The sequence below is a fragment of the Erithacus rubecula genome (assembly GCF_903797595.1).
Source record: "Erithacus rubecula genome assembly, chromosome: 8".
Lineage (NCBI taxonomy): Eukaryota > Metazoa > Chordata > Aves > Passeriformes > Muscicapidae > Erithacus > Erithacus rubecula.
This window is the reverse complement of record NC_136659.1, coordinates 1,990,584-2,002,341: the sequence shown is the minus strand read 5'-3', so window position 1 is coordinate 2,002,341 and position 11,758 is coordinate 1,990,584. Positions and strand designations below refer to the sequence as shown.

At 49.0% G+C, this 11,758-nt stretch overlaps 1 protein-coding gene across 1 annotated transcript; it reads right to left on the bottom strand.

Annotated features, from left to right (window-relative positions):
* Positions 1-529: 529 nt before the first annotated feature.
* On the bottom strand, positions 530-6,073 carry ACKR3 (atypical chemokine receptor 3). Its single transcript, XM_079310698.1, has 2 exons — positions 6,031-6,073; positions 530-2,482 (listed from the first exon to the last, which is right to left on the bottom strand). The coding sequence occupies exon 2, from the start codon at positions 2,453-2,455 to the stop codon at positions 1,361-1,363; it is 1,095 nt and encodes a 364-aa protein (XP_079166824.1). The 5' UTR covers positions 2,456-2,482; positions 6,031-6,073; the 3' UTR covers positions 530-1,360.
* Positions 6,074-11,758: the final 5,685 nt, after the last annotated feature.

The following is an 11,758-nucleotide window of genomic DNA, read 5'->3' as shown; positions in this document are numbered from 1 at the left end:
AGTCCTTTGCTGGCTTCAAGCTCCACTTCAGACATCCCACAGCACCTGGATCCTGCCCCACACTCGGACACTGCTGCACTGCAAATCCACAACAACGGGAAGAAGAGAAAAAAAGGGATTTAGTGCTGTCAGGACAGCTAACCCCCCAGTTCCATCGCCAGCAAAAACCTCAGAGGGCTGAACCTGGATTAGCCCAAATATCCATTCCATCTGCACACTTCCCTATTTTCCTTCCCTGTTTATCTCTAAGCTACAAAAACAGCTTTTCATAATTCCTAGCAGCTTTTACCTTATAAATCCATCCATTTTACCTTCCCCACCAGCACAGACCCACCCCATCCCTGCTCACCATGCTCCAGTGCCACCTCCCATTCCTCCATCAGTTCCTTCTGGCCACCAAACACCAGGAAAACTCTGACTGACCTGTCTGCTCCTGCACCAAAGGACAGAGGGTGGCATTGAGATTCCTCCTTTTTGGCTTTTTTTTTTCATTTTCCCTGGCAAGTCAAAGCACTGCTAGGCACAGGTGTTTAGGTTTTTTCCTCAGATCTTTATTTTACAAAAATAACTTACAAATAGAGACAACTCTCAGCAGTATGACCACTCACTCTGTGCAGGAGGATACAGCCTGGTGAAGCAGGGGTGTGGGAGTTAAGGACTCTGACAATACTGTTAATTTTAACATTATGGCAGCTATATTACACTACATATATTTCATGCTCCAGCATGTGGGTGTGACACCACATAAAGCCATGGTCCATAAAGTGTGCCAGCCAGGGAGTATGCTCCCAAGAGATCATTTCCATCCTATTTATCAGCATCCTCTTGGAGCCAAACACTCAGACTACAGCACTCTGGATACACTCATCAGCAATATACTTCAAATACATGATAAAAATATATTTATACTTTCAAATACACTTGTATAAGGTACACCAAGAGGCAGAAAATAAAGTCTCGAGCTTTTAAATACAACACACTATATATATAAACATATACAAGGAGACAAGAGGGAATCAAGACGTGGAAGGAGAAGCTTATCCATGTTATCTATGGTACACAATGGCTTTGTCTGCTAGGAAGTCATTTCCATTTGCATAGCGTTGTTGAGGAGTCCACACTGGGCTAGGAGGAGAAAAGGTTTTCATTTTGGTACCACTTCCACTTTGCAACTGATCCTACTCTTAAATTACACTTTGTCCTCTCTCTTTTGTAGGCTGGAATTCACGCCCCGTTCGTAACAAGCACATTGAAAGGAAGGGATAAAAAAATAAAATAAAATAAACAACAAACTGTAACACACACTCAAAAAAAACACATCAGGTTAGAGAGTCCAGGAAGTTTCTTTCTGGGGTTGCAGTCATTTGGCATTTTGCTCCAGAGCTGAGTATTCTGCTTCTGACACTCTGGAGGCATCAATGAGTTTAGTGAGGCCAGTTTTGGCAGAGTATTTGAAAATAAAGGCCTTCATGAGCTCGTATCTGTAGTTGCGATTGATGAAGCTGTACAGGATGGGGTTGACGCAGCAGTGCACGAGGGAGAAACACTGAGTGATGTGCAGGGTGGCGTAGAGGAAGTTCTCCATCTGGCAGCTGAAGGGGATGAAGTGAAGGCTGTAGAAGATGTCCAGCAGGACAGCCACGTGGTAGGGCAGCCAGCACACCAGGAACACCACAACGTAGGAGAAGATGATCTTCCCATTGCTCTTGCGCTCCTGGTCGCCGGAGGCGGAGATGCTCTTGGCCAGGAGGAAATAAAACACGGCGATGATGGGAAAGGGGATGAGGAAGCCCAGCACCACAGAGATGAGCTCCATGCCAATCAGCCACTCCTTGAAGCTCTCTTCGGGGTACACGGGCCTGCAGTAGGTCTCATTGGGGGAGGAGACAGTCTTGAGGTAATAGGTGTCGGGGAGGGAGGCGGAGAAGGCCAGCAGCCACACCAGGACGCAGATGCAGCGGCGGATGATCTTCTTCGTGTGGCTGCTGGAGTTGGTGAAGTAGGCGACCGACAGGTAGCGGTCCACGCTCATGCACGCCAGGAAGAAGATGCTGCTGTACAAGTTGATGGAGAATATCAGGTGAGTGATCTTGCACGTGATCTCCCCCATGTACCACTGGTTGTGCTGGACGAGCGAGACGACCCACACGGGCAGGGTGATCACCACGCACAGGTCGGCGATGGCCAGGTTGAAGATGTACAGGTGGGTTTCATAGCCAGTCATTTTGGCCTGGAGGTTGACCCACACCACCACAGAGTTGGCCACCAGGCCTATGACGAAGATGAAGATGTAGAAGAAGGACAGGGTGTAGAGCAGGGCGCTCTTGTTGAGCGTGCCAGAGCATGTTGTGGCGTCCACTGTGATGCACTCGCTGTTGTTGCACGTCCAGTTGATCTCCGTCAAGTTGGCCGTCTCCAGGAAATCCAGGATGGAAGTCAAGTCAAGTGCACTCATGGTTGCTTGGATTGGACTTCAAATGACCTAAAGGCAAGACAGGATTGAAAGAAATGATGTAAATTATGGAGCCATTTCTGCTGCCGTGTCATACCGGGACATGTCACTTCAGTAACATCCTGCTCTCACCAGACACCTTTCATCAAAGAGCTCTAAGGAGTAAAACAACCATGACCCTTAGCAAAGTTCATCTGCTTGACTCAAGAGGAGCAGCACCAGATTTTGTGTGGTTTTTCCTTCCCTTCCAGCTCACATCTGACATCATCAGGTTGGCTATTGTCCCCGGGTGTGAAATCTGCAATGTACACCGTGGCCAAATAAATGTCAGGCGACTAAAGCTGTCTCCTGCGGCATAAATGATGGTCCTATCACTTTCAGCAGGGGAATCTTTAAGCCACTTTATCTACACTCCCTCAAGCACAGTAGAATCGATCTGGCCGATACACAGTACCATAAAACATTTACCACAGGCTCTGGTCAGCATCTTGTCAAGCACAGCTACAGCTGCATTAAGTAGAAGTGGGTTAGTAAGGGGGCTTTGTACCCCTATCCAAACTTCCCTCAAATTCCATTTTACAAAGTATCCCTTGCATTTAACAGTTATTGCACAGCATTGAAAAAAGAAAAAAAAAACAAACTTGGAGCTTGACTGCTGAACTTAGAAGTGCTTTGATTTCAAAACGCCCCCATCATGGTTGGCCCCACAACTGCCTCCTTTCCCCCCCCTTTTGCTTTTCTACATCTACTTTTGCTGCCTCTTCAGTGCTTTCTTCTACCTGCAGGCAGTGGACATAGCAACTTAACTTCCTCACCATCAGAAAGAACAAACCCATCAGACCTTAGTGGCTCACACAAAACCCCAAGTGGGGCTGCTAAAGACCTTCTGCTTTTGGGGAGGCATAAAAACGCTGTCCCCCTCCCTGGGACCCTCACAGGGCCCTCAGTATCACCCACAGCCACAGGCCTGTGCCCACCATGCTGTTTCAGAGTGCAGGATCCATCCTGGGACATGCCAAAATAAAGATGCAGACGTGGGTTTCCAAGAGATGGATCCTTGTTCTCTCATGGCTGAGCTGGACCATCAGGTCAGCCAGCCCACCCATGGACACATCCAGCAACCCCAACAAGGGTCACCTTGCTCTTCCCCATGACCACAGCCCCAGAGGGAGAGGGACCAGCCTGAAGCAAAGCCAGTGTAGCCAAGTGACCAGAGAGCAACAGGGGACCTCCAAATATCCCTGACCCCACCACAAGATCTCTCTGTAGGGTCTCCAGGAGCACAGAGCAGGGAAGAGCTCAGGCGTGTTGAATACCCTCTTGTCACCCCCCTCTCCCCAAAAAGGGACTGTGGTTGACACAGCACCTCTCCTTTCTGCATAATTGGCTCTTCCCAAAGCTCCCACCCTCCTGCCTGTCAGGGACAGAGGCTACGGAAGAGACGGGAGATAAGGGGGGAGATTACCCGGGAGGACTCAAGGCACTATTGTCCCAGCAGAGGGGAAGCTGGTGGCACTAACAATGAGGGGGGCCATGCACACATTCAGGGGAGATCAAATCTCTCCACAAACAGGCCCAAATTGGCCTGTGAGGAGATCTGGCCTGTGGCTTTCATCCTGCTGGTCTGATGAAAGACGGAGCCGAGATTCAAACCAAATGAAGCACAGATTTTGGTGAAACACTGGCTAAAGAGGGAGCTGAGACAGCAGCAGCTCTCCATGCTGGGACAGCTGATCCTGTGCTCATCTTGGGAAAGCAGGGAGTGATTAAACCCACACTAAGCAGCAGAAGGGCTGATCCTCCCCCCATGAGACACAGGCCCCCCTAGAGCTGCAGGCAGCAGGGATGGATGCTTCCTCTGGATGTTCACTCCATCCCAGGGCTGCAAGAGGGATGGGCTCCTGCCAGACCTCACCGAGAGTCCCACTGCATCCCCAGCACAAACACTTCCCAAACTTCACACTCACAGGGAAAAGCAGCACCATTCCCAAGTCCCTGTACCTCAAAACCCTGCAGCAATTAGAGCAAACTCCCTAAAAGCCACAAAACTTCCAGCCCCATGGCAAAGGCCACCATGTCCGGCAGGTATTTGAGGGAAGCAAGGGGAGCAGAGCAGGAAAAGCACCCAGCTACCCCATAGAAATGGCATGGGTGACCCTGGGTTTCTCTGGAAAGGCACACGGTCTAAAACAAGAGGAACAAGCTCACTCCACATCCCAAGGCACCAATTCAGGACAGGACTGTGACCACCCAGCACCAGCAAGCCTCCAGCAGACACCTCATGGAGAAGAAACTCAAAGCTGGCTGAGGGGTGTCAGATTCTGACAGAGAAGCAGCAACAGGGCAGCAGAGAGCCCTTGAAGCTGGGGCTCACACCAATGAGGGGACACCACGGCCACCAGAACCGCAGCTGCTGGCTCAGATCCGCCCGGGGATGTCAGGGAGCACGAAGGACGCTGAGCCCGACCCGCACTCCCAGACGCACACACGTGCATCCATCCATCCATCTGCCCGCGCCTCCCGCATCCCAGCGCGGCCATAAAACCCGACACCGAGCCGGCCTCCAGGCTTGGCCCCGCCGGGAGGAGGGCTGTGCTCGCAGATTACAGCCCCACAGCCCGGCCTGGAGCCTGGGATTAGCTGCTGTAAACCGAGCTCTGCTCCCCGCCAGATTAGCTGGGAGCTACGGGGGGAACCCACCAGACAAACTCAAGAAAGCCGCTCTGTGCTCCCAAAAAAAACACCTTCAGCGCTCTCTGCAGACAGCACAGCATCCGAAAAACTCGTCAAGGAAGCTGGGACTGCAACTAGCGTCCACGACACTGCAGAACTCCTGCAGGCCATCACCCCTTCACCTGGCGGGCACATGTGCCAGTCGCTGCTGGTTAGAGGAGTCAGGACGCGCACCCAAAATCCCGCAGCAGAAACCCAGAGCTGTGCCTGGAGCTGATGCTCCCCATCCATCCCAGCCAGGAGCCGCTGCAGGCTGCGTCACAGTAACCAGACTTCAGCATCCCTGCCCAGGGGGGCAGCACGGCACGGCAGTGCCCAAACCCTTAACAATTTGGGGAGGGAGCTCCCCAGAGCCCGCTCCTGCACTCCCCAGCGCTCAGGGGTGCAGGCAAGCCAGGCTGTGCCCTTCTCAAATGAGGGGAAAAAAAAATAAAAATAAATAAAAAGTCAGGATTGCTGACTGGCAGTCGGGGCGGGCTGTCACTCGCCCACCTTCACCCTGCCGTTCCCGGGCTCTCCAGCCAGAGGAGGTGGCCACCGCCTCAAGAGGACACCATGCCCGCCAGCGGCTTTGCGAGCCCAGCCCGGCACATTCAAACTCCGCAACTCCGAGCTGAAGAACGCGAACAACAACCGCGGGGGGAGGAAGGAAGGGAGCGGCGATCGCACCTGGGCGGGCAGAGCACCCACAGGGCAGCGGCGGCCACTCCAGCTCCCCCAGACCCTCCCGGCACGGCAAATGCAGGTGGGGACAGGGAGAAGAGGCGCCCCCCACCCAGCAGGGATGCGGTGGAGCCGCGGTGGAGCCGCGGCGGGCGCAGCGGAGCCCCGCGGATCGCCCTTACCTCAGGGCCTGGAGCAGCGCCGCCCGGGCGAGTGAGCACGGCCCCGCCGCTGCCGCCTTATATCGGCGTGATGAGGAAAGCCCGCCTCCCGGGGGCGGCTCCAGCCCCGACCCGGCCAGCCCGGCCCCGGTACGGCCTCACATTAGCTCGGCAAGCCCCTGCACGGCCGCAGACCGGCGCCGGGCCGGGCTCACATCGGCTCCGCACAGCCCCGGGCCGGCCGCGGGTTCCCGGAACCGGAGCGAGGGGCGTGGGCACCCGGGGTAGGAGAGGGGAAAAAGCGGAGAAAGAGAGGGGGAGAAGCGGGGAAACAGAGAGAGGGATGAGAGGGAAAGAGAGAAAACGAGGAGAGAAATAGAGGGAGGGAAAGGAAGAGAAAGAGAGAGGGAAAAGCGGGGGAACAAGAGAGGTGGAAGACAGGGAAACAGAGAGAACGAGGAGAGGAATACAAGGAGGAAAAAGGAGGGGAAAGGAGAGAAAAAACAGAAGAAAAGAGGAAAAAGGAAAAGAGAAACGGAAGAGGGGAATGGAGGAGAGGGAAAAGTGGGGGAAACAGAGAGGTGGAAGCCAGGGAAAGAGAGAAAATGAGGAGAGAAGAGTGAAAAGGAGAGAAACAGGGGAAGAGGGAGAGAAAAAGGGGAGAAACGGAGGAGAAAGAGAGGGAAAAAACGGGGGGAAGAGAGAGGTGGAAGCCAGGGAAAAAGAGAAAACAAGGAGAGAGAGAGAGAGGAAAAAGGAGAAAGAGAGGGAAAAGCGGGGAAACAGGGAGAGGGATGTGAGGGAGAGAAAACGAGAAGAGAAAAAGAAATGGAGGGATAGGGAGAGAGAAGTAGAGGGAGAAAAAGGAGGGGAAAGGATAGAAGAAAAAGAGGGGAAAGGAGAAAAGAGGAAAAAGAAAAATGAGGAAAAGAGAAACAGAGGGAGGGAAAAAGTGAGGAAAAACGAGAATGAGAGGGAAGAGGGGAAAAGGAGGAGAAAGAGAGAGAAATGCAGGGCAAGGAGAGAGATGGAAGCCAGGGAAACAGAGAGAATGAGGAGGAAAAAAAAGAGAGAAATGGAGGGGAAAAGAGAGAGAAATGGAGGAAGGGAAAAAGAGAGAAGAGAGGGAAAAGCGGGGGAAACAGATGGACGTGAGGGAAAGAGAGAAAACGAGAGAAAGAAATGGAAGGAAAAGGAGAGAGAAATAGAGAGATGTAAAAGGAGGGGAAAGGATGGGGGGAAAAAAGAGGGAAAAGGAGAAGAAAAGAGGAAAAAGAACAAGGAGGAAAAGAGAAACAGGGAGGAAAAAATGAGACAAAATGAGGAAAAAAGAGAGGGAAGGGAGGAAAAGGGGGAGAAACAGAGAGGTGGAAGCCAGGGAAAGAGAGAAAACAAGGAAAGGACAGAAATGGAGGGAGGAAAAAGGAGGGAAAAGGATAGAAGAAAAATGGGGGAAAGGAGAGAAAAAGAAGAGAAAAAGGGAAAAGAGAAATAGAGGGGGGGAAATGAGAAAGAGAGGGAAAAGTGGGGAAAGCAGAGAGATGGAAGCCAGGGAAAGAGAGAAAATGAGGAGAGAAAACAAGAGAAACAGGGGAAGAGGGAGAGAAAAAGGAGAGAAGGAGAGAAAAAGAAACAGAAACAGGGAGGAGAAAGAGAGTGGGGAAAGAGAGAGGTGGAAGCCAGGGACAGAGAGAAATAGAGGGAGGAAAAAGGAGAGAAAGAGAGGGGAAAGCGGGGGAAACAGAGGGATGTGAGGGAAGGAGAGAAAAAGAAATGCAGAGAAAAAGAGAGAGAAGTAGAGGGACAAAAAGGAGAGAAAAGAATAGAAGAAAAAGAGGGGGAAAGAGAAAAAGCAGAAGAAAACAGAAATAAAGGAAAAGAGAAACAGAGAGAGGGGAAAATGAGGGAAAAGGAGAAAGAGAGGAACGGGGGAAAATAGGAGAAAAGGAGAGAAAAAATGAAAAAGGAAAAAATAGGGAAAAGGAGAGAAAAAATAGGGAACAGGAGAGAAAAAGCAGAGAAAAGAGGAAAAAGAAGGAGGAAAAGAGAAAGAGAGGGAGGAAAAAAGTGAAAAGGAGGGCAAAGGAGAAAAAGAGAGGGAGGGGGGAGAAAGAGGAAAAAACAGGAGAAAGAGATGGAAGTGAGAGAAAAGAAAATGAGAAGGAGAGAAAAAGAGAGAAATAGAAGGAAGTAAAAAGAGAAAAAAGGGAAAAGAAGAGGAAAGGCAGAAGAGGAAAAGAAGTAAAAGGAGAAAAAAGGAGAAAAAGAGAGGGAAGAGGGAAAAGGGAGGAGAAAGGAAAAAGTGGGGGAAAGAGAGAGATGAAAGTGAGAGAAAGAGAAAAGGAGGAAAAGAGAGAAAAAGAGGGGGGGAAAAAGCAGAAGAAATGAGGAAAAGGAAAATAGAGGGGAAAAGAGATTAAAAGAGGAAAAATGAGAGAAAATGAGGAGAAAGGAGAGAAAGAGGGGAAATAAGAGTAAAGCAGAAAAGGAAAAAGGAGAAAAGGGAAAGAGAAGGAGCTAAAAATGAGAAAAAAGGAGAAAGGAGGAAAATAAAGAGGGAGAGGGGACAAGGAGGAGAGAGGGAAAATCAGGGGAAACAGAGAGATGGAAGCCAGGGAAAGAGACAAAACAAGGAAAGAAAAAAGAAAGAAAACGAGGAGAGGGAAAAGAGGGACGAAAAAGGAGGAAAAAAAGAGAGGGGAAAGGAGAGGAAAGAGAAGAAGATGAAAAATAAAAAGGACGGAAAGAGAAATGAGGAAAATATGAGAGAGAGGAAAAAGGAAAAGAGAGGGAAGGGGGAAAGGGAGGAGAAAGAGAAGGGGAAATGGGGAAAACAGAGAGATGTAAGCCAGAGAGAAAATAAGGAGGAGAGAAAAAGAGATAAATGGAGGAAAAAGCAGAAAAAAAAAAACAAAAAAGAGGGAAAAGGAGGGAACAAAAGAGGGGAAAGGAGAGAAAAAGCAGAAGAAAAGAGGAAGAAGAAAAAGGAGGAAAAGAGAAATGGAGAAAAAATGAGAGAAAAGGAGAAAAAGAGAGAAGAGGGAAAGAAGAAAGGGAAAAGCAGGGGAAAGAGATGGAAGCAAGGGAAAGAGAGAAGATGAAGAGGGGAGAAGAGAGAAATAGAGGGATGAAAAAGGAGAGGAAAAGGAAATGGAGAGAAAAAACAGAAGAGAAAAAGGAGGGAAATGAGAGGAAAAAGCAGAAAAAAAAGAAAAAGAAAAGAGGAAAATAGAAATAGAGGGGGAAAGAAGAGAAAAATAAGAAAAAAGAGAGAAATAGAAAAAGAGAGGAAAAATTTGAAAATGAGAGGAGAGGAAAGAAAGCCCAGAAAAAGAGAAGAAAAAATGAATAGAAGGAAAAAGAAGGTAAAAGGAAGCAGAAAAAGAAGGACAAAGAAAAAGAAAAAAGTGAAGAAAAAAAAGGTGGTAAAAGAAAAGAGGAAAAATCACAAAATAGGGAAAAGAGAAAAAAAGGAGAGAAAAGAAAGAGACAAAAAGATGAGTAAAAATACAGAAGAACAGGGAGGGAAAAAGATGAAAGAGAAGGGGAGTGTCCCAGGGTGACTGTGATGTTGAATTCTATCCCCATTCATCTGTTTAGCCCAGAAATGACTTTTTGTACCTTTACGGTGGCTTTGAGAGTGAAGGGGAGGAAGGAGAAGCAGGGTTTTTTGGTTTGTTTTTAAGAAAATGCAAATTTATTGTTTAATTCTTTAATGAATTTGTGTCCTCTTCTATCTCTTTGAGCTTCTGCTGGGAAAGAGGGAATGAGAACAGACTGAGCTGAGCTACCACCAACAGGAGAGAGATTTTATGAGTTTGTCATCTCTTCAGAGGAGCAAGAGGTTTTGTTGTTTGGTATCGGTTTGGGTTTTTGGGGGGTTTCTTTGGGGTTTTTTTGTTGGTTTTTTTTTTTTTTTGTGCTGGGCAGTGCTTTGCTGTTAAATAAGCAGGTTTTTTCCACTTCTCTCTGAGGAAATTTCTTCCCAATCAAGTTGAGGGGGTGGCTGTTTGGAGGTTTCTCCCAAATTTGTCCTAAACCAGGACAGGGAGAAAAAAAGGGGAGGAAGAGATAATACAAGAAATAGAGAGGGAAAAAAAAGATTTCAAAAGGTGAAAAAACACAGAACAGATGTAAGAGGGGGAAAAAATGAAACAGCATGTCTCTAGTTTTTACTATTTTGTTTTGTTTTCCCTGCCACAATAAAATATTGAGGTAAACAAGGTGAAGGGAGGCAGCAGATCCTCACCTCTGCTCCCTGCCCAAGGGCAAGAAAAGTTAATGCCAAGGAAAAGCAACAAGGAGCCAGGGAGTCCATGACTCAAAGTGAAAATCCCTTTCTTGCACAGCTCCTAAGCATGGGGAAGGTGAGGGAAAGGGTGTCAGTCAGGCTGTCTGGGATATTGGAAAGTGTCCCTGCTCATGGGGTGCCACGGGATGGATTTGGCATCTTTTCTGGTTTGGTGCTAAGGAACAAGAACAGAGGGATGAGTCTAACACCACCCCATGGATGGAAAGGGTGGGATGTAAGGTGCCTCATCTCCCTTCCTGACCCCCATTCTCCCTGGATGAGGTCATCCCAGCTTCACAGCTGTCAGTGAGCAAAGTGTTTCAGCATCTGCTTGAATTCTAAGTGCTTGCCCAAGTCCATGGATGTTGGTGGGATTGAAGCATGGTGATGTCAGAGTGACAGGATTAGGTTTAAAAATAAGCATGGACTGAAGAACTTGGCTAAATCAGGCTGTGAAAATCCTAGGGAAAAAAACCCATCAAAATTCAATGCACTCCAGCAGCACTCTGGTCACTTGGCCAAGAAAGCAAGTGGAGTGGTTTTTCCTTACTTGGTGTGTCAGAAAATAACATCAAAAAGTGCAAAAATACCAAAAATACCAGCCAGCACCTGGAACCACAAAACTGCTGGGTGTCCAGGAGTCACAGGCAACCTCCCCTCTCCTGCATTTTGCCAAGGACAGAGCCCTCACTGCCCTTTCCAGGTTCCTCCTTTCAGGTACCATTTTATAGGGAGCACATTCCTCACAGGAGAACCAGGGCCAGTTTCCTTTTCCTTTCAAAAACTAGATTTTGCTTGGTATTCAGGCATTAAAAACCTGTATAACACAAAACCACCTCCCTAGACCAGAGCAAGCAGAGCTGGGAACCTCAGATAAAATCAGCAGAAGGTCAAGCAAGCTGCCTGCTTGCCATGATTAATTGGTATCTGCCACCCATCCAAGCAGGTGCTCCAAGAGATGTGATTGCAGATTGCAGTTGCTGTGGCCAGCAGCTCCTTGGAGATGCAGCTGTCCAGGTGATCCATCACTCCCTGAAACAAGACAGGCTGGGAGAACTGGAATTGTTCAGCCTGGAAAACAGAAAAGTTCTGGGGAGACCTTAAAGCACTTTCCAGTGCCTGAAGGGTTCCAAGAGAGCTGAATAAGGACTTTGGATAAGGGGAAACAGCTTCTCACTGCCTGAGGACAGGGTTAAATGGGATATTGGGAAGAAATCCTTCCCTGTGAGGGTGGGCAGGCCCTGGCACAGGGTGCCCAGAGCAGCTGTGGGTTTTCCATCCCTGGAAGTGTCCCAGGCTAGTTTGGACAGGGATTGGAGCAGCCAGGGAGAATGGAAGGTGTCCCTGTCCATGGGATGGGCTTTAAGGTCCCTTCCAACCCAAACCATTTTATGATTTAGGAAAGCAAAGCTCTGCAGTTTTCACCCTGTTATGGAGGAGTCTCTAGCAATATGTCAG

Coding starts and splice junctions, on each gene's coding strand:
- ACKR3 (XM_079310698.1), bottom strand. CDS start 2,455: ATGAGTGCACTTGACTTGACTTCCATCCTGGATTTCCTGGAGACGGCC.